Source organism: Aptenodytes forsteri, unplaced genomic scaffold, assembly GCF_000699145.1.
Source record: "Aptenodytes forsteri isolate BGI_AS27 unplaced genomic scaffold, ASM69914v1 Scaffold72, whole genome shotgun sequence".
Taxonomy (NCBI): Eukaryota; Metazoa; Chordata; class Aves; order Sphenisciformes; family Spheniscidae; genus Aptenodytes; species Aptenodytes forsteri.
In genome coordinates this window covers 7,946,949-7,968,235 of record NW_008796193.1, presented here as the reverse complement: position 1 = coordinate 7,968,235, position 21,287 = coordinate 7,946,949, and the positions used below count along the sequence as shown (strand labels likewise).

At 39.7% G+C, this 21,287-nt stretch overlaps 2 protein-coding genes across 2 annotated transcripts in view; one reads left to right on the top strand and one right to left on the bottom strand.

The window, feature by feature from the left end:
- EIF4A2 (eukaryotic translation initiation factor 4A2) overlaps positions 1 to 6,223 on the top strand; it is a 7,088-nt gene extending 865 nt beyond the window's left edge. Inside the window, exons 2-11 of the mRNA XM_009288059.2 lie at positions 449 to 494; positions 582 to 714; positions 974 to 1,113; positions 2,320 to 2,488; positions 2,793 to 2,902; positions 3,031 to 3,174; positions 3,578 to 3,715; positions 3,998 to 4,087; positions 4,327 to 4,406; positions 5,937 to 6,223. Of these exons, the coding sequence (XP_009286334.1) occupies positions 449 to 494; positions 582 to 714; positions 974 to 1,113; positions 2,320 to 2,488; positions 2,793 to 2,902; positions 3,031 to 3,174; positions 3,578 to 3,715; positions 3,998 to 4,087; positions 4,327 to 4,406; positions 5,937 to 6,081 (1,195 nt within the window). The 3' untranslated portion in view covers positions 6,082 to 6,223. The remainder of the gene's footprint in view (positions 1 to 448; positions 495 to 581; positions 715 to 973; positions 1,114 to 2,319; positions 2,489 to 2,792; positions 2,903 to 3,030; positions 3,175 to 3,577; positions 3,716 to 3,997; positions 4,088 to 4,326; positions 4,407 to 5,936) is intronic.
- Positions 6,224 to 7,917: 1,694 nt separating this feature from the next.
- RFC4 (replication factor C subunit 4) overlaps positions 7,918 to 21,287 on the bottom strand; it is a 13,733-nt gene continuing 363 nt past the window's right edge. Inside the window, exons 2-10 of the mRNA XM_009288058.2 lie at positions 20,622 to 20,700; positions 15,865 to 15,944; positions 14,556 to 14,675; positions 13,526 to 13,669; positions 13,123 to 13,243; positions 12,542 to 12,667; positions 10,813 to 10,893; positions 8,899 to 9,015; positions 7,918 to 8,150 (exon numbers count right to left, since the gene is read on the bottom strand). Of these exons, the coding sequence (XP_009286333.1) occupies positions 8,055 to 8,150; positions 8,899 to 9,015; positions 10,813 to 10,893; positions 12,542 to 12,667; positions 13,123 to 13,243; positions 13,526 to 13,669; positions 14,556 to 14,675; positions 15,865 to 15,944; positions 20,622 to 20,700 (964 nt within the window). The 3' untranslated portion in view covers positions 7,918 to 8,054. The remainder of the gene's footprint in view (positions 8,151 to 8,898; positions 9,016 to 10,812; positions 10,894 to 12,541; positions 12,668 to 13,122; positions 13,244 to 13,525; positions 13,670 to 14,555; positions 14,676 to 15,864; positions 15,945 to 20,621; positions 20,701 to 21,287) is intronic.

Genomic DNA, 21,287 nt, shown 5'->3' with positions numbered 1-21,287 from the left:
CTTAGCGTGCGCAGTGGCAGCCATTGCCCTGCTCCCTCCCCACAACTGCGGGGCCCAGCGTGCGGAGCCCCGCCTTAAACAGATGCCTTCCGTGAGGGGGGCGCTGTACGCTGGAACATGCGGTCGTTGCTGGCCGGCTGGTTTTTTTAATAGGCAAGGCTGTTCACCTGGGATTGAGCCATGTTTTTCTGGTGGGTTTTTCTTCACTGAGCCTCGCTGTGGCTTGAAGGCTTGGATGATCTTGTGTGACGTTGAGAGCTGAGGACTTGCGTTAGTGGCACCCAAGCCAGTGGGGAGAGGGTAGGAGTTCCTCCACTGGCAAAATATCAAAGCACCTGCTAGAATGATCTGTCACGGGTTCCAGATATGGCTTTTGGCAGCCAAGGTGTCAACTCGCTTCTGCATGTTAGTTGCTACTGTGCTAACGGCTTGTTCTATTTGGTGACAGAGACCATGGCGGCCCAGAGGGAATGGACCCCGATGGTGTCATTGAGGTGAGCACATGTGAACTGACTTGGGAATTTAATCACTGAGGGAAATAGGTGTTGGATTTAATATCTTCTATTTTTTCTTTATTACAGAGCAATTGGAATGAGATTGTTGACAATTTTGATGATATGAATTTAAAAGAATCCCTTCTAAGGGGCATTTATGCTTATGGTTTTGAGAAGCCTTCGGCTATTCAGCAGAGAGCTATTATTCCATGCATCAAAGGTATGCAGGTGATTCATTTGTCGATATCAACATCGGATAATAAGGAAAGTTGTAAAATGCATACGCTGTTTTATTAGTGTGCGATGGTACCTATTTTTAATCCTTATTGCACAAGTGATATGATGGTACACCATCTTTCGGGACTGACCTGAAATGGAGAGAACTCTTAATACTGATCACTTATTTCAAAGGGAATAAAATAAAACTAAATATGAATGACCTGTGTGGGAGCAGTAAATGTGTATCCTACTTTTTTTAGGGTATGATGTGATTGCTCAAGCTCAGTCAGGTACTGGCAAGACAGCCACATTTGCTATTTCCATCCTGCAGCAGTTGGAGATTGATCTCAAGGAGACCCAAGCACTAGTATTGGCCCCTACCAGAGAACTGGCTCAACAGGTATTGATAGTGTAGTTAAAAAAAAAGCTGCTTGTGTGTTGCATAGGTTTCAGGTTTCACAACTGTGAGACAACAAACAGACTTCTTAAGGGGCTGTAACTAATATCCATTCAGAACCCTTTTTGTGTTGAGTAATGGGGGATATAAACTGGCTTCTGCCCCACAAGTTCTCTGCCTGCTTGAAAAGTTGAGCTGATGCACATGGAGGGTGTGCTGGGGCAGGGTTGCAGGAGCCAGCTCCTATGCTGTGTATAGTTCTGAGGGAGCATCTTCAGCAGAAAAACAAAATACAAGATACGTTATTAAAGCACAGTGTTCTGAGTGGAAACAAAACATACTTTTTGGAAGCTATTTGAACTTGCGTGCAGTTGTGCAACATGAAAACTGCAGTGCGCATGTGGTCACTTCATTGTTTTTGTATTTTTGTGATGTTTTCCTGACAATGTTACTGCATGTCTACTTGACCTTGAAGGCTTGGTATTCGGTTTTACTAAGTGGGAGTGTTTAACAAAATCTAGAGGATACTTAATTTTTAGGATTAATGTATATCAGTAGTACGGGGTCTTAAGATGAAATGTTGAACAAAACTCGGGAGTAGAAAATAGATCATATACAACTTCCTGTCTTTCAACTAGAATATACTGAGATGCCAGTGCTATAGTGAAGATTCTTCTTGAAGGTAAAACTAAACATACTAAATCAGACAGGAAAGAAATCTATTAAAAAAAAAAAGCAGATCAGTGGAACAAGAACCTCTGATCAGAATGTTTAGCCTTTGTTCTACTCTGAAGACATTGGTGAGGTGAGGCTTGTTTCGAAGCCTGGCATATAGCAGTGCACTTCTGTGCTCTTAGGAACTTTCTGCAAGTGCTTCACATGCAGGCCTTAGCAGTTCAAAACTTGGGTTGACCTCTGGAGGCCCTGCTTTTTAACTTAACAATAGCAGATGCATGGTAGTCACTTTAGCTAGTTCAACTATAGTAAGGACAAAAATTGAATTAAATGCCCCTCTGACTTAAGCTTTCTAGTGAACAACTTCAACAACAAGCAGTGGGGCAAAATCATTAGCAACTGTCTTTTCTAACCATTAGAGCTGCATAATTCTTGTTAGCTCTGTTAGCTTCCAAAGTGCATAAGCTCCAGTGATAACAGGGCTTAATCTTTAATGTACCAGGAACTACTACTAATGGAAGGGTTTTATTTTAGATTCAAAAGGTAATTCTGGCCCTTGGAGATTACATGGGAGCAACATGCCATGCTTGTATTGGCGGTACAAATGTTCGCAATGAAATGCAAAAACTTCAGGCTGAGGCTCCACACATTGTGGTCGGAACTCCAGGGCGTGTGTTTGATATGTTAAACAGACGCTACCTTTGTAAGTATAATTAATTTTGCTCTTCATAATAAATTTACAATATAAATTTCACACCTAGTAAGGGCTTAAATAATGCATTTGCTGTCATTTGTAGAGAGTTGTACTGGAAAGCGTAGTCCTAAAGGAGAGTAACATTAATAAAAGTATTCAGTGTGTTTCTGAAGTAAGGGCTTAAATAATGCATGTGCTGTCATTTGTAGAGAGTTGTACTGGAAAGCGTAGTCCTAAAGGAGAGTAACATTAATAAGTATTCAGTGTGTTTCTGAAACTTGATGTGATACTCTTTTTTTTTTTTTTTTAATAGCACCTAAATGGATCAAAATGTTTGTTCTGGATGAAGCTGATGAAATGTTGAGCCGTGGATTTAAGGATCAAATTTATGAGATCTTTCAAAAATTAAGCACAAACATCCAGGTAAAACAGCTTCTACATTGTTAAACTGATGGATGCGGGTTTGGCTACAGTGTAGCTGAGAACTACTGAATTGTCTACATCAAAACCGGTGTCCTAGGCACAAGCTAACACCGAGTAATGCATTCTAGGTTGTGTTGCTATCAGCTACAATGCCAATGGATGTGTTGGAAGTGACCAAAAAGTTCATGAGAGATCCCATACGTATTTTGGTGAAGAAGGAAGAACTGACTCTGGAGGGTATCAAGCAATTCTACATTAATGTTGAGAGAGAGGTTGGTATCAGTTGTACTTGCTCTGGCTGGAAGACTTAAGTTCAAGTTCTCTTCTTGTTAAAGCACTGTGCTAAAATTACAGAAACCAAGGCTGAGCTTTGGTTTCTGTAATAATGCTAGTAGAGTACATGCAAGAAGAAGAAAAACTACGCACTGGATCAAAAATGACTAGGGTGGACCTCTTTCTTAATGTCCAGTGTCCTGTGTCTTAAGATTTGGTGCAACAGTTGATGCAGAAACTTGGCTTGATGTCTTGCTCCAGCCTTTCAGGTCATACTGAATATAATGGCATGTTAGAGCATGCTTGGTTGTTGCTCTAGAGTTTTAGTCCTTGTTTGGGATTCTTGTTACGTACTGAACTCAGTGGCATGGCACGTTTCCTGATCTTCTTTGTTCTGTTCAGGAGTGGAAGCTGGATACTCTCTGTGATTTGTATGAGACACTGACCATTACACAGGCTGTTATTTTCCTGAATACAAGGAGAAAAGTAGACTGGCTTACAGAGAAAATGCATGCCAGGGACTTCACAGTCTCAGCTCTGGTAAGAATTGATAACTTGCATGTAACTTCTGAAATGCCATGTACGTATTGAAAAACAAATCGTAACGAGCTACATTTGAATGAAAAGCAGGAAAGTTATAATATAGCTGCGCAGTGCTGTATTATCGTTCCCCCTGCTTAAAGAAAAATGCTTCCTTCTATCCCTACCTGCTTTGTTCCCACGGCAGGTAGGGACGCTGGGTTTCATACATCACTTTGTTTTTTAAAGGAAATTCCAGTTGAGTATTGGAACTGTAGTAATTAAAACTTTTTAACCTTGCAGCATGGTGACATGGACCAGAAGGAACGGGATGTTATCATGAGGGAGTTCAGGTCAGGATCAAGCCGTGTCCTGATCACCACTGACTTGCTGGTGAGTATTACCTTACACTGAACACATTCCTGTTTAAACCTGGTGCCAAAAGCTTCATAATGCAGTGAAGGTTCTTGTAGCCTGAACTGTTTGGAGCTTCTTGGAAGAGTAAAGACTACGCTCCACTATGGACTACACAGTTGTAGTTCATCACTAACCTTGTGGTCGACAAAAGCACGGCATAAATGATTTAATCTAAAGCCTGTGACTTGCACTAAAGACTCTGTATTGCTTTTCAGGCTCGTGGCATTGATGTGCAGCAAGTTTCACTGGTTATAAATTATGACCTGCCAACCAATCGTGAAAACTACATTCACAGGTTAGTTGGCTCTATCCTCTAGTTGGTGCGCTACGCCGAGTGTCACGTCTGCTACAGAAATGAGCACAGAACCTCACCTGTTTTTCCCTTTAGTCCTTACCAGTAACAGGAGGTGTTACGCATCTGTTCATACTGTCACTGCTAAAAAGCTAGCAGGAGATAAACTGCTTGTGGTTTTGCTCTAAAAAAAGCCCTGACTTGCACAGCTATGGTTCCGAAACGAGGGAGGATCAGAACTTTTGGACAATAAAGCAGTGGGAAAACTTAGATGTGTGATGAGTTCAGTGATGGTTAATCAATCATCATTGCTGAGATCTGGGGAAATGGCTGGCTACTGAAGTGCCTTTTTGTCGGGTAGGTTGTGGAGTATGGCTGCAAAAGCCATTACTGGCACAGCATCTTGAAGAGCAGTGTTAGCTTGATCTGTAGGTCCTAGCTCATCTTCAGTTGCTGTTGCTCAGTGGCTGGACCTCAATATTCTTAGCAAACCAGTTGTATAGGACTGCCTTCGCTTCTGGAGGTCCAACTGTGTTCATGTTTCGTGTGCCTTGCTTGTTCTCGGTAGCTCCTCTTACAGTGGGATTCTTTCCTCTGTGGTGTGTGTCTTCTGGTAGCAACTTGAGTTTTGTTTCCCTAGGTTTAGTTAACTGCTTCTAGTGACTGTCCCTAAATTAAGTAAACTGTGCTTTGTTACTTGATGTAAAAAAATACAGGAGTCGATAGCAGCAGTTGATGACACAAGATGGTGCTCAGAAACGGCGTTGACGTAATTTAGGACGTGGATTCGTAAGCGGCACAGTTTGAATAAAGAGCGAGTCGGTATTTATATATTTCTTTTGTCATGATTATTCACTAAGTTCTGTGAGCCATTTTTGTCTATTTAGCTTTTGCTGACTAGGTGCTTTACTGTGCGGTCTGCAGGAAGGTAGAACTGATGGGTGTAACTAAACTGTACTGTGATGCGTTAGTGACTGACTTGGGCTTACGCAAAAATGTTGAGCTTGGATTTTTCTGTTAAAAAAACAACCCTAAGTTTTCCCACTGGAAACAGTTACATTGAATTATAAAATTCTCAAGTTGAGTGTGCTGTTCCATGTTACTGGATATAACTGGATTAACTTGGGAACAGTCCGACTTCTGAACAGTAGCTGTAGCTTATCTTTTGTTTGCCACGTGCTTGGGATTGGATGCACGTGGTATGGGTGTGTTAGCTGAACAGAGGGGAGGGAGGCCAAGCTAGGACTTCCTACCACAGTACCAACCGTTAAATAAAGATCTTACTTTGCAGCCAAAAGAGTAACCTTTTCTGCTCTGCTACTCTCCGTAGGATGGACACTTCTTCTGTACTCTTGGCACTAACTGCTAGTTTTTCCTGACCAGACATGACTTTGGTAGCGGCTAGTCCTGTAAATACAGCATAAACTGGCCAGTGGCAGATAAAAGAGCAGCAGTTAATGAATGGATCTTGCAATGGTTTGAAGCGGATTAGAGTAGCTAACTTGTGTGTAAATGTGCTTTCTTTTTGTGCAGAATTGGCCGGGGTGGTCGTTTTGGCAGAAAAGGCGTGGCTATAAATTTTGTCACTGAAGAGGACAAGAGGATCCTGCGAGACATTGAGACTTTCTACAATACTACAGTGGAGGAGATGCCGATGAATGTGGCTGATCTCATTTAATCCCTGGGATGAGGTGGTTTTGAATGCAGTGCTCGCTGTTGCTGAATAGGCGATTCACAACGTGCATTGTGCTTCTTTCTTTGGGGATATATTGAATCTTGTCTCAATGCTCATAACGGATCAGAAATACAGATTTTTGATAAGCGAAGCGACTTTTTGTCGTGAGCTCTTGTGGGGAAAGCCATTGGCTTTATCCACTTTAGGGTTAGACTGTTGGGGTTGGGTGGAAAGTCATGGGGTCTGTAAATTTTTTCTTTATTAGAAATTTATTTCCTAGTTCCATAGAAGTGGTTGTATTAGATGTTCTTTATCATTTAATAATTTACTTATGGACTAAAAGATATAAGTGCTGTATAAAGTCCAATTATGTTGTCATGGGGTCTGTAAATTTTTTCTTTATTAGAAATTTATTTCCTAGTTCCATAGAAGTGGTTGTATTAGATGTTCTTTATCATTTAATAATTTACTTATGGACTAAAAGATATAAGTGCTGTATAAAGTCAGCCAATTATGTTAAACTAGCCTACCTTCCTTTATTGTATGTACTTACACTTCAGATTGAATTGGAAAGGCCTTTCAAAATCTCTAACCTTTTATAAGAGCATTAAAATGCATTTTTGTTTCATATGTATTTATTCAATAAAGTATTTAATTAGTGGTAAGTGTGATCTGGACCCTGTTGCTAAGCCCCAGCAAGCAAGCAATCATACTATTGTCTTAGTTAGGGTTAAACCCAGTAAAATTTGCCATATTGCACATGTCTTAATGAAGTTTGAATGTTCAATAAAATACTTCTATATTCACTTAAATTGTAAACAGTTGCTTCTTGGTTAAGAGGGGAGGGTGATAGCAGCTGTGTCTGACCTGTCTTCAGTGAAGCACGGAGGGTGCTTGGTGTCCAGACCCCCTGTGCTTTATCAGTTACTGGCTGCCTTGGTGGTTCTCAGCTTCGTTGGTAATTGCAGGGGCTGCTTTTGGAGTTACTACCATGGCTTGTAGATGGTGAGCTTGACCTGCCAGAGGCTATTCCCCTGTGATGGCTCACAGGTGGTGGATGTGTGTCTGTAACATTGAAATACCCTTTCATCAGAGTAGAAAATAGCTCACTTAATCTGTACTGACTTGATGAAAAAGCCCACTGCCTGCATCAATGATGCCACCAGCCTGAGGGCTTTTTTCAGGGAGGTGGGGCAGTACGGAGAATTCAACTTCCAACCAAAAAGAATCCCAACAGGTGTTCAAAGTAGCATCAATGAAAGGAAGAGGTCCAGGACTACCCCAAAGATGCTCAACCACCACTGAGAGCTCTGTTCTTTACACAGGAAAAACCTTTAAAAAATAGTTTTGTGAGCAACAACAGAATGAGACTTGGGGAAAATCTAAGCAACTTCTTTAGAATGTGCTATGACCCATGTCCTACCCTTCATGCTGCATTTTTTGTTCTGTAGCTTGAGTGAAATGAGTGTGTTGCAATACTTCAACTAGAGAGCGATTTTTAGAGCATGTAATGCTAAAGGGTGCAATACAAGATGGAGGTGGCATGAGCTGTTCCCTCAGGAGCTGGGTTCTCCCTGAAGCCTTGTGTTCAGTACAGATGTGATCTTCTTGCCCAGTTGCATTTTCAAAACCAAGCAACATGGGCCGAAAGGAACAACCCCTCCTTTCTTTCTCAGCTCAGCTGATGATGACTAACAATAGTATGTATACACTCATTTTTGACGCATTTACCTTTCCACATGTAAATCCACAACAAAGAACTACAGCGCAGGAGCATTACTGCCCCCTCAGCAGCCAGAGATCTCTTTAACCTAGTGTATAAAAAGTATTCCGGCATGAGCTTTTCCAACTGCTGAGCAGTCCTTTTATTGCAAAAAGCAGTACAAAAGTACACAGGTCCCTTGCCCTCAGAACCTCAGCTGCCCACGAAACAAAAAGCTGCTCTACTCTGCTGCCAGCCACTGCTGGAGGAGTTGTTAAGTGTTCTGCGTTAGCTGCTGCATCACAAGGGCGCAGAGACTCATCAGCTGCAAGTATTCGTCAGCACCATCTGCCAAGCATTTGTCCACTTCCTGCAAACAGAAAAGAGAAGGTAAAACCCTCTTAAAATGGTGGTGCTCAGGACAGCTGTCTCTTAGGGTACAATGGAGAACACCAAGATGAAGCTTGCCAACTGTTTACTTAATTGGCAACGACTTCTCCAGCAGCCACACATCGCCTACATACCTGTCATACCAAATGGGGGAAAATTACCTCTCCGGCCTCCCTCTTCTTGAGGAGGCCAAGATGTGACAGTTTATATACGGGAAGGGATGCGCCATTTGCACTGCAACTAACTGCTAGGAGCATCACCCTGCAGGTCATCAACGCTATCTGCCTTTCTTCAGTGAATTTAGCAGAACCTCCACCACAGCTGTCTCTTCTTCTTGGCCAAAATTTAGCAAGTTAATTAACTTTTTTTGAAAAGGCATATTTTACACACTAGAACAAAAACTTGCATTTTGCAGTTCCCAATTTGTTTAAGTGCTGACTTAAAATCTTGCCTTAATTTTCCCTCTCAATTTATATTTAAACCAACCAACCCACAAACGTCTTGCTTGAGCACCATTAGAACAATTAAATATGGCTAATAATTCACCTAACTGGATTTCAATTCCTTCTCATGAGATTTCTCAGAACAAAAATTTAGGTCACGCCAAGAAAATTCAGAACTAAAAATCAAAATAAATAGTTATGTATGCTTCTTGGGAAACAGTGAATAAACAAAAATTAATCATTGGAGATTCATGTGGGGTTTTTTAACTCCAGCTACAGACTTACCGCAAGTTTCTCGACTATGACAGATTTCTGCTTGTCACTGTAATCTTCGCTCTCAACAACAGTATCATGCAGCTGGTTTACAAGCTGAGCAACAGCATACCCTTCATTTATGAGATTCTGTGTCAGGGACAGAAGAAAATGGAAATAATTCAGCAGCAGAAACACCACAAACCAGAAAACCAATCTGAAAAATTCTGTCTGAACTGAAAGGCTGTACTGAAATTTATTATGGAACTTTCACATTTTAGAGGACAAGTCAGTAGAGTTTGTACATAGCCCAGCATCCTGCCTGACAGTGACCCAAAGTGAGCACCTAGGAAAGACTGCAAGAGCATGGCAGGCACACAGCACTAATTTTGCCCAAATATTCTTCCAGCTTCTGACAATTTACATCTTGGGGATTTTGTGAGCAAGCGACATTTTAAGCATTTAACAACCTCCACTGAACCTGTCCAATCTTATTCTAAAATCAGGAAAGCTCAGCATCCACAGCATCATGTGGCAGTTGCGCAGCTTTCACATTCTAAAGTGCCACCTACTTTGATTTGTTTTCTTCATCTGGTAGTTGCTAGCCTCAGGCATACAAAGATCTGTAAGGCCAAAACTTTTTTAATAAATTAAAAGCCATGGCAACTAAAGATAGCTTTAAAAAAAAAAATAAATAAAAAAACCACAGTAGTGCCCAGTTACAAAACCAGCAAATATTGAGAACAGTAGTCCACAAAGCCATTTAGGCAGAGAGAAGTTTATGAAAACATAAAAAGAGTTGGTGCAACCTTATTTTTCTGTACAGCAAAATATACACCCATGCTTTACAGAAGTATGCATTCAAATTGTGTCAACTGCATATTGAGCACTATTATCTGAAACAAAAGCCCCACCTACTCTAGAAACTGGAGAACAGTTCCAAACTACTACATTAGATTAGATCATGGTCTGATGAAAGACCATACCAGCTCTAAGGATTTAGAAAATCCGTATCCTCACCTCTTAAGATCAACACGTATTAGACATCATGATAAGTAAATGTGGAAGTGTAAGGCAGTGACAGCTGCGCAAATCCTGGCACAACAATTTTAAGATTTGCTGCAAGTTTACAGAAGAACAGATCCAGACTCAAAACCAGAGGTCCTGCCAAAACTATCCGATGAGGCTCAGCCAAGTAAAAAGCAGGAGGCTGACCAATACTGGCTTTTTTCATACAGGCATGGAACATTTCACTGGGAGAACGGTACCATGGCATGCTCCCCTCTGCCAGGGACAACTCCTTGATTTAAAATCCAGCTCAAGACTGTCTGAGCCTCCTTTAAACTCAGGAGATTAGGAATTTCCCATTCTTCAAAGAGAGCAAGAACCTTTTTTGTATTAAAGAAAAGAAATCCACCTCTATAAACCAGTAGCTTGTGTCTTCTCCAGCAAGATCTATTTTAAGTCACTGCAGTTTGTAAGACAAACTTACTCACTAATGTACCGTAAGATTAACATGAAGTATTTTAAAACTGAAGACTTATTACAGCTTTATTCAGATAGTTCTCATCTAACACAGCTTCCGTGTAATGAAGAAGGTGACTAGTCCAGAGACCAGTCTGCTGAAGACGCAGTTCTAAAGGCCTGATCCAAGTGTCTCGCTAGGAATTCCTACTCTGCCTAATTCAGCCTAACAGCTCCACAGGTCACCAGTTTAACTCAGGAGAAAGCCAGACTCACATTGGTAGGGAATCTTATTTGCAGCTTTGACAGTTCTTCCTCAGAAGGGAAAGATCAGAGTACTACCTGGTAAAAGACATGCTTCCTGAAGTGTGCATCCTAACCGACCTGAGGCCAAACGTTCTTCAGCTGCAGCCCAGCAACAAAAGATTCACAGGGCAGTGACCTGGAAAAAATACCCAGGCTAGAGCACTAAGAGGACTCTACCTTTGCCAGTGTTTCCAGTTTCTCAAATGAACCACTCCGGCAAACAGATAGCAGTTCTTCAGTTGTTTCTTTAGGGATGACCTGTAACAAGAAGTTACATTTCTTAATTTCAACTTTGTAAACTTAAAATTGAATTTGATGCATACAGTAACAGATACAAACTGCTTATGAAGGAGGCCATTTTAGCATTTCATTCCTCTACACACCCAACCACTTTCAAGCAAGTATATAAGACAGACTCACTAAGCTTTAAGAGTGAGAGCTAGGCTGTAATATTTGTCCTATATTGGTGATATTAAAATAAACCCCATATAATGATAGTGAACTGTCAAAGTCACTTTCATAAACCCAACAAACAATCGCTTATTCAGGACACTGACTAAGTGGAGGACCTACTTCAACAATTAGATCAGCCAATGCTTTCTGTACCATTCTACACCTAAGCAAAACAGCAAATCAGTTTTCTCTCCAGTGACGCACAAGGGACATACAAAAAAAGCCCAATGCAACCAGATCAGACAATAAATCAGAAGAAAAAAAGTTGACAGATGCCATTATTTAGCTCTGAGCAGAGCAGCACTGCCCACATTCTCCCCTCTACTCATTGTCATTCCTGTCAGTTGAGTGTCTGGACGGTTTGGTTTCAAAGCTTCGTTATTAATCTTTTGTACTAAGGTCACTCCAGGGCCACAAAAGTTATGTACGACCAAGAACTTGGAAGTCTTTATGAAGATGTAAAGTTGGGTTCCTTTGGTTTAAACAAGCATTATTCAATAATGGATTTTCATGCTTCTCTTTCTTATCATTACAGTCAACTTCCGCCAGGTTTCTTAGAAATTGTGATTTACAGATAGCTGTAAGTGAAATCCAGCTCTTTTCTACAGCTAGATACACAAAACTGAACGAGTTCACTGAGAAAATTGTTTATAACTGTTCTGTAAAACATGCACGGTAGCAATTGCCTCTGGTTCTATCAAAGTGAAAACCTCGCAACCCTTGCAATTAGCTATGATGATAGCACCTTCAAGGGAAGTGTGTCCATCATTAAAGCCCATTTATTCTTCAGCTCCTCAACTCCTCATCTTACATTTCTTGCTTCAGGGGGTAAGTGTTTTGTTGCTATAGGAACACCTTCACACAAGTTTCATTAAATGCATTTCCTCTCAGGTTTCTCCCGTCCCTGTCGGTATTATCTATGTCATTCTAGAAGAAATCACTGCTGTTTTGTTAAAAAGCAAAATCTACACAGATCCTTGAAGAGACACTGTCACTGGGAACGTTAAGTTGAAAATGAGCTGCTACTGAAAGTCATTCCCCTGTGGTGTTTCCAAACCGTATTTTGCAATGATCTATACTTACATAGACACACACACACACACACACAAGCGCGCCAAAAAGACGTTCTAGTCTACTGTCCCAGAAAAGGCAATACATTTTGCATTCGTGGGCAGAGTATTTCAACTTCAGTTTGAATGATAAGACTATTTTACAGTTTTCCTTGACTTACAGAATAAGTTGCTAGAAACTTGCTATGTAGTAAGTGTACAGAATCAGGGAGTCTTTAAAATTCTGGTGGATAGTGTATCAGTACCATACTGCAATACTAATGGGTATAATATAACAATTTTTTAATCAAGCTTTGAGCAAAGGTAGATACAGGTAGCAAGTACACTTACTACACAAATGCTTTTCAGACTAATTACAGGAGAAATTGTAAAGCACAGCTTACCCCAGCAATTTCAGTGACTATCTTCTCTGTGATCTCTTTCCCGCCCATTAGGCGAGTGGCACTTTGAAGAAAAGTAATTGCTTTTCTTAAGTCCCCTTCTGACACTTTAACGAGGTAAGATACTGCCTGAAAAATAATGTCAGAAAATGCCAAGTTATATGTTCACTGTTATTTAAAATCCAGCACACTTTCTCAGCACATTGATTTTAAAACATCAAGTAGTGCCTAAAGCAGATTGTCACAGACAGGCACAATACACAAATTACAAAGCAACCTCTCTGCTAATATAAATGTGTGCTGGCAATTTCAGAATGAAGCACGGTTTAATGCAAGTATGCTCAGCACAGAACAAAAAGCCCTACAGTTTAGCTTCAACTTGCTCTGGTAGACATTTCTCTGGTTTTAGGAAGACTCTTAAAATTCATCCCATCTATGGAAGGAGAATAATATCTAAATGAATCTATATATTGTATTTAATACAATTGAGCAGTCTGCAAAAGTATGCTGACTTAGCCCCTTTCACGGTAATGCAATTATGCACTGGATTAACCAATAAAATTACATGGCAACCATGAAGTTACCTCACTACTGATTTTCACATGTTCCTTCCCAGAAACATCCAATAGCCTCTGCTGCTGGATTTTGTCTGACAAAGGCTTGAAGCGGAATTTGGAGCATCGAGATGTTAAGGGTTCAATTATTCTGAAAGAAAGGAAGGTAAGCGCTCGGTAAATGAATGCATGGGTCAAGTTCATACAGACAAAGCTATCAAGGCAGAAAAGGGCAACATAACCTTAAAACTGCAACACTGTAAAAGTTGATACCTAAACGTTGTCTTCAGTCTTGTATTCACAGTTACATCTCTATTAACTATGAAAACTAGATATCAACCTCTCAGTGAAGAAGAAAAAAAAGGAAAAAAAAAAAAAGAGTACAGAATAGGAAGAGCAACAAGTCCAAATAAGCAACAAATTCCACACATACCTGCTGATGTAGTTACAAATAAGGCAGAAACGTGTTGTTTTAGATTCTTTTTCCATTGTACGTCTTAAGGCTGCCTGGGCTGCTGAAGTCATTGAGTCTGCTTCATCCAGGATTACAATTTTAAAAGGAGGACAGACTTTACCACTGAAAAAATAAGAAATCTGTTATCCAGGAGACATGCAATGTATAGACCAAGTAAAAAAAAAAAAAAAAAAAAAGAAATCACTGCAAGTCATATACTTAAGTATTTATACAGGATAAATAGAACATATTCAGAGGTTCGATCTTTTTCAATTATTTTTAGATAACAGACTAATATTTGTAATAAGGGGGGACTGAGTTCCCATAGAAAGACCTACACTTGAATACTGCAAAAGTCCTCAAAAATATGTACTCTTGCTTTAAGTTTCTTCTTTTAATAACTAATGCAGCACTTATTTTTACAGGCTTCCTGTAAAAGAACACTGCAACAGACTAACTTCAGTACACAAGACCATTTCTTGCCAGATAGTCCTGGCATGCACTTTCTTCCTGCTACTTTCCACAATCTGTTTTTTCCACACATACGGCTTCACCTGTACAGGGCTTCTCACCACCTAACACCAGAATCTTGTTAGCATCTCATAAACTAGCACCCACCTTGTGTAAGATGCTGCAGATTAGAGGTACTACAGAAGCAACTTCCACCACCGTTCACCCAAAGAAGCTTTTATATGGCAGTCAGACAACATCTGCAAAGGCAGCGACGTATCACCAATCTAGAAGGCTTGATCTTTTGGGGTTTTCCTTGTCTGCCTCTCTCTAAGTCTAACAGCACTAGTAGAAGTTCATCTCAGGTATTCAAACTCTCAACGTGAAATTGCATGAAGTCAAAGCTTAGCCAAAGCACTGCATGTGTTGCAAACTTCTGGGCAGTGCTGACCCATCATTTATATTAGAATTATAAAGTTAACCTAAACAAAAACAACCACATGCTTTGTCCTAAGCAAGAAAGTCCATCAAACAGAGCCAGCTTTGACCCAGCACTTACTCTGAACGGCTTCCAGATGGAGTTAGCTGAGCAAAAGCCTTCACTTTTTCCCGAATCACTTGTATTCCACGCTCATCAGAAGCATTTAACTCAAGGACTCTTTGCCGGAATAATTCAGGCCTGCAAAATTTTTATTACAAGATGTTAGCTGCTAACTCTTGTAATGATTTATTATAAAGTATACCAACAACCCTTCCGGCCTTTTTGAATGGCAGGTATTATTTTTGCCAGCATTACTAAATAACATACTTTGTTAAAGGACAGTTAAGTTGAGATTATTAAGTGTTAGGTATGAATTTCCATTAGCTATTTTTACAATTGCCTCTCAGACTGCAGAAAACAATGAAGTGTAAAATTACATTAGTTATCCAGGAAAAAAGAAGTAGGAAGTTGGCTTCACAAGTTCAGAGCACTATGTTATATGCCTTTCTATTTATATGCTGTGAGCATGTGGAAGAACAAGTAAAATTCCCAGATACAGTCACTGGCAGTGCTCTGCCATTGCAATACTACTAGAAAGAAGCATCTAGAAAGTATAATACAGGCAGTATTTAGCAGCAGTACTATACAGCAGCACCTCTGATAAAAAAAAATAAATATGAATACAGTGGATTTTAAGTTCTGGGAATTCAAATGGACACACAATGTGGAGTTGTCTTCCTACTATTAAACGAGAAGTGGTTCTTTCCAAAAAACAACATGAGCCAAAAATTAAAGATGATGATGGGGGGTGGGGTGAGGGACTAAAGTCAACATTAGATTTGCTCATAACATCAGACCACCTTCTCATCCATTTTTTGCTTCTGGGTCACTGAATTCACTACTCAAACTCCCAAGTGTTACAAGTGAGTTGATGAATGTACACATGCTGAATTTTAGTCTGACTCCCAATATTACTTCCAGACACAATTCAATGGTGCATAATGGAAAGATTACGATTCAGACATTTTATGAAGTGCTTTGAGATCTACGTGTAGCTAACAACTTACTGAATATATCATTAAAATTGGAATTCCTTTACAAAGTTCAGTAAGGCATATGCAAGCCATTTCTTTTCATACTCTTTGCTATAGGGTTACATGGCTGCTAGTCTCAAGTGTTGTAAGTCTATATCGGTAACAGAAATCAATGACTTGTGACAGGACAAGTGAGAAAGAAATCTCACGTTAGAGCTGAATTAGAATATGAAGATATTCCTGAAAAAGACCTAGAAGCTACATAAGAACAGGCAATGACCAGAGGCACTCTGTCACATGATTACAAGACACATGATAGTCGATTACACCAAAGCAACTTCATTCCAGCTTACCCATAGAGTTCTCTAGCAGCTGCTAAAATAGTGGAAGTCTTTCCAGTTCCAGGTGGGCCATAGAACAACAGATTGGGAAGCTGAAACAGCAAGGCACTGTTTTTTAAAAAAAGCAAATAAACAAAACAAACCACAAACAGAAAAACCTACTGAAAATCTGAGCACCTAATAGAACAGAAACTATCTACTCCTCCTGTTAAATAATACCAAGTCTTTCACTTCCAGGTCACTGCACATCGTGCTCTAAAGGAGGACAAACAGTTGCTGTCTATAACACAGCATGAACAAACCATTATTTGGTGGCACCATTGCATGTTCTATCGAAATTGATACTTCAATTTATATTTTATTTTGATATATTCCCTCCCGGTCATGTCTGAGATCACTAAAGCCTACAGAACTTACTGTTATGACTGCAGTGACACGCAAATTTATCCAAGGATGCCCTTCAAACAGTCTGGATACTACTAGCAGTGCAGCTGTGACAAAATTTGGCACAGGTTAACTATCCCATACTCAGCTCCCCAGACTGCCTTTTCAAGCCATGCTGAGAATTCTGTGCTCCCATTAACCCAACTGCAATAAGTACAAGGTAGCTTGTGAATGCCTGCACTATACTGCAGCGAGTGCAATGCAGACATACCCTAACACTAATCACAGAGATGCTTGCAACAACTGACTGGAATGCATAGGGCTGGCAAATTTCTACATCCCTCCAAGGATTTTTTCAAAGGAGGAGACCAGTGGCATTTCTTAAAGAGATTAGGTTAGCTGATCTTTCGAATAATTTAATTAATAACCTCAGCATGAAAAATAGGAATGCATTAAAGAAATATGCTGACACAGGAAGATCAAAGCAGCACAGCAAAGACCACAGTAGTAACATAGGATGACATTTAGCAGCACAAAGCATAAAATCTCACAATTTGAGAATATAACTAAATATCTGCTAGATGTCTGGAATTTATCAGCTGGAATAAAATACAAGCTGACTTTGTTTTGTCTGTCAGTCAGAGGAACAGTTTAAGCCTGTGCAACACGTGGTCCTAGGATGTGCACTTTCAATACAGATGGAAAATTACTAATACTAACGTGGGGCTAGTAAGACTTCATCTAGAAAGCTACACACAGTTCAGGTCACCCTTAGTCAAGAATGATGAATCCAAACTGGGAAAGGTGATTAAAGGAGTGAAGAGCCTATCTTACATGAAGTGACTTTTTTAAAGAGTTTGACTTTGTTAGCTCAGCAAAACAAAAGCTGAGAGGGAATACAACTGATCTCCATAAATATATCAGAGCAACACAGGGACAAAGAACAAAGTTGGCATAAACCAAATTTGTATAAGTTATCCATGACTAAATTTTGGCTGAAATCGAGAAGCTTTCTAATTAACATAGGAGTGATAGCTTTCTATACTGCTATTTCAAGTAATCCCTCTTACAAATTATCAGGCTGCACTTTAAAACTGCTGCTTTTGAGAGTAGGGGATGTTCCAGTTCTACATTCTTAGTACAAGAATCCAAGAGTCCCCTCCGATCAATAGCAAAAAGACAAACCTCTCAGTCTGACTTGATTTCCAGCCCTTAATAAATGTTCTATGTTTAAAAAGAGTCAACTAAAATTAGATTAGAGAATTTTATACTGAATATAGCAAGCAATGCAGACAGAATGGGAACAGCAAAACCAAAGACATCCAAAGAGCAGAGAAAAATGCAGGAGTACACAATCCATGATCAGAAAATGAAACAGAGACAGACCAGTCTGGTAACAAGCACCCCATTTTAACAACTAAGATAAGACACAGAGAACAGATTCAACTGTCTATGTACTGTAAAAGTACAGATAGAAGAATTTCAATCTTCAATCAATTTATAGTAAATAAATCCATTTCAAGTTTTGCCTACTCTTTCTGCCAATCATTCGGTGCTTGTTTCCCTAGTTACTAAAAAGTGGAACAGCATTCAGTACTAACAAAAGTTTTTTCAGGTTTAATTAGACACCACAACATTATTATCCCCCTATATCTTTTAGGAAAGCTCCAGGGAAAGGAAATGTTTACTGAATGGCAGCTGAAAATTCACTAACAGCCGTGTCAGGTTAGCACACTGCAAGGGTAGACAGTTTCGTGGAGATTCATAATTTCATGCCTCTCTGCTAATTCACACTCTACTAGTTCTCAAAACAAGCATTAGCAGGTAAAAAGTTTTAATAATAATCTGTTTCCTAATTCCATTAAACCCACACCTTACTACTGTTTCTGTTTCAACCTCATTTATGCTGTTTTCTCACTGAAGTTATCACCAGTATTTACACTACTTTTTCACCAAGCACAGCCTAATCCTTTATGTAACTGTGGCAGTATTTTTAAACAGACTGCAACCTGATCTGGTTATCCATTTTTCAATGCTTGCCAGGGGTAAGCAGGATACCTGCAGGCATCATCCCGCTTATGGGAAAGTTACCACATATAGTGCAAACCCCAAGTCCTTTTCTAGAAGTTTCAGTACAAATGAAGATGTAAATTGCAATGATAATCCTACACCTAACTCTCTTTTCAGTCATTAAGATAGCATCAAGTAAACGAAAATTAAAGAATACTATGACACTTGTCAGTTTCTTTGCAAAAAGTAACAACAAATCCACAGTCCTGGCAGACAGAAATCCATTTCTCCAGTTCAAAACCACTTAGACTCTGGTCTCCCCAGTTTATAACAAGACAGATGCTTGCTATTACAGATGGAGATATATCAGGGACTTAAAAGTCCTGCTCCATTTAGCAGCTCCCAAACCAAGGCCCACAAATACTTACAGGCCAATCAACAAAGGACTGGCTCTCCATTTTCAACGCTAAGGTTTAAATAAAGCACATTACATAAACCTACAGTGTTGTCACAGCTGTTTCTTTGATCTCCCCAGATCTCCAAATTCAGTAAGAACTTCTGAAATAAATACCAGCCACCTCAGAGTTTAAATTACACTTTTGCCTTTTTGACGGAATGAGTCCTTTCAAGGACTAATGAAAATGTCCAAATTTTAAAAGCGTCAAATATTTTAAAGTACTTGCATGATTTTGTTCTCAAATGCCTTGCTGAGTTTGGGTAGTTATGGCAGAATACAAAGCCTGTAACCATAAGCGGAAATTATAATTTGTCTTTTCAACTCAGGAGGCAAAAAGTCAACACAAGTGTACTAGGCTCATAATCCAAGAAACATTGCTGATCTAGAAGCTGTAAGGTTTTAAATAGCTGTTGCTCAAAATAGAACTTCACAACCCATCACCTAAGCGATGTTACATGACTGATGTGTCCAGACAGAATAGGTGGCAGCACCTCATTTCTCCTTAGCTGTTAATAGTTCCTTACTAATTACCTCAACTATACAAATATTGTAATATAGCAGCACTCCTGTGAAACCCAGATTTCTATGGGTACAACATTACATGACAAGGTCACATTATAACAGCATTCTCAAAGTAAACTGAATCTGGAGACATGAACTAAAGAAAGGAATTATACAAGTCTTTCCCAGTTCTGTCGTACCAGCTATGCTCAAACAAATAAAGTACTTCTGCTTTTGCAAGTTCTGATTAAATGAATATTTTCAGGTAGAAATAGATTCACATTAGTCAAAACCAGAACTGCAAAGTAAATTGTCATAAGATAAAACTTTCCAATACCAAAGACTACCTGTGCATAGTGCACATCAGAGCACACTACAAGTGAAAGGCTTCTTGCATAAAACTCTGAAAAGTCCGTATCGTTCCTTTTAGCTCTTGGTGAGCAGACAGCCATATCACAAATGTCATTTTCAGACAACCACTTCAGCTGGCATTAGCAGTCCATGAAAACAGAAACAGCTTTTGGAGCACAAGAATGACCCCTCTAGGAGAAATGTGGAGCAAAAAAAAGTCTCAGCAGTCTCAGTACGAAGGAAGGAATTGTCTAGATTTACAAGAAAGCACAGCCATCTCTTGGCTACCTACTTTATTTCTCCCTTCAGTCCCTCCACCTCCCCATCACCTGGTTTGGAGGAAATAACCATCATTCATACTGAATATTTACTAAATTTTTATCCAAAAGCAAATGCAAATGTAAACAAAAGCAACTGAAAATGCTCTGCTCATCCTCTTCATATTCTTAGGTCACAGATGCCAAAACTGCAGTGAAGTTAGTGAAATTGTCATACGTAGCTTTTTAAAGCCAAAGAGGCTTACTTGGAAACTTTAACCCAAAAAGTTTGGGGATCGCTATCTAAGTAGTAGACCTGGCACTTAAAACTTAAACTTCCCTCATTAGCAAACAGTATATTTGTTTTAATGTTCAGCAATTTCATAGAAGCACTGACAGATCACCAGAACTGTTTAGGAACGACTGGCAATCCAGACTTTTCTACAAAAGAAAAATTTCCCCTCTCCTCCTAAACACGGTTGTCAAAAGTACTAGCTGAATAGTAGTGTAGACACAACAAAAGCCTTTCCAGATTTGAAACTATTAACAAGAAGTTTACCAATTAAGCTTTTCCAGAAAAATTCCAAACTGCATCACAGAGCTGACAATTTTACAATGTTTAGAGGGCTGGAAACATCACAAGTTTTACACATATATCACAACATACTACAAGCAAGCCAGTTAGCTTGTTTGTAAAGTACCACTGTAAAAATGATCATTGCTGAGTTAGAAAAGAGAAGTTTTTGTTACCACTGGCTAAAGCTTCTGCCTAAACATACTGATTGGGTAGATGTTATCTTTACACTCACATCAGCACCTTCCAAGGACTTTTTCAGCACAGCAACAACTTCATCCTGGAAGGCGACTTCATCCACATTTTTGGGGCGACTAAATAAAAAGACATTAAATGCAATTTATTAACTAACAAAGTTTCAGAAGAAAATTGAAATTGAGAAAAACAACATTCCCCTTTCTGATTACATCGGGTACTTAAGAATTACAGCAAATTTTGTAGTTGAGGTCAAAATCATAACAGAAAATCCGTCTAGTGCCTCTGGTCTGTATTGCTGAAGTGATCTAATTTCTCAGGAAGCTGTTTGTCTATTTCTATTGTAAACACCAGCCTGAGCTGTTTTTAGAAGCAGAACTCTATTGCAAACTGCAATATTTTACCACTTCATCAGCTGATAAAGGCTTCTCAAAAACGAAGCACTTAATGCACTTCTGCACCAAGCCACAGCGATGAAATCGCACCGCTTGACACGGGCAATTCTGCTCAGTAACACCAACAAAGGGCTCTTATAGTAGTTCACAGCGCTGGTTTTCCCCTGTAACTGAAAAAGTTAAAGCTGTTCTCCCAGGTGGAGACACCTACAGCTGTAACCCCCTTTGCTGTGCACCCACTCCTTCTTCCACAAACCCCCCTCCAGAGCCGATCCCCACCCCCACGACCAGCCACTGCCACCCCGGACAGC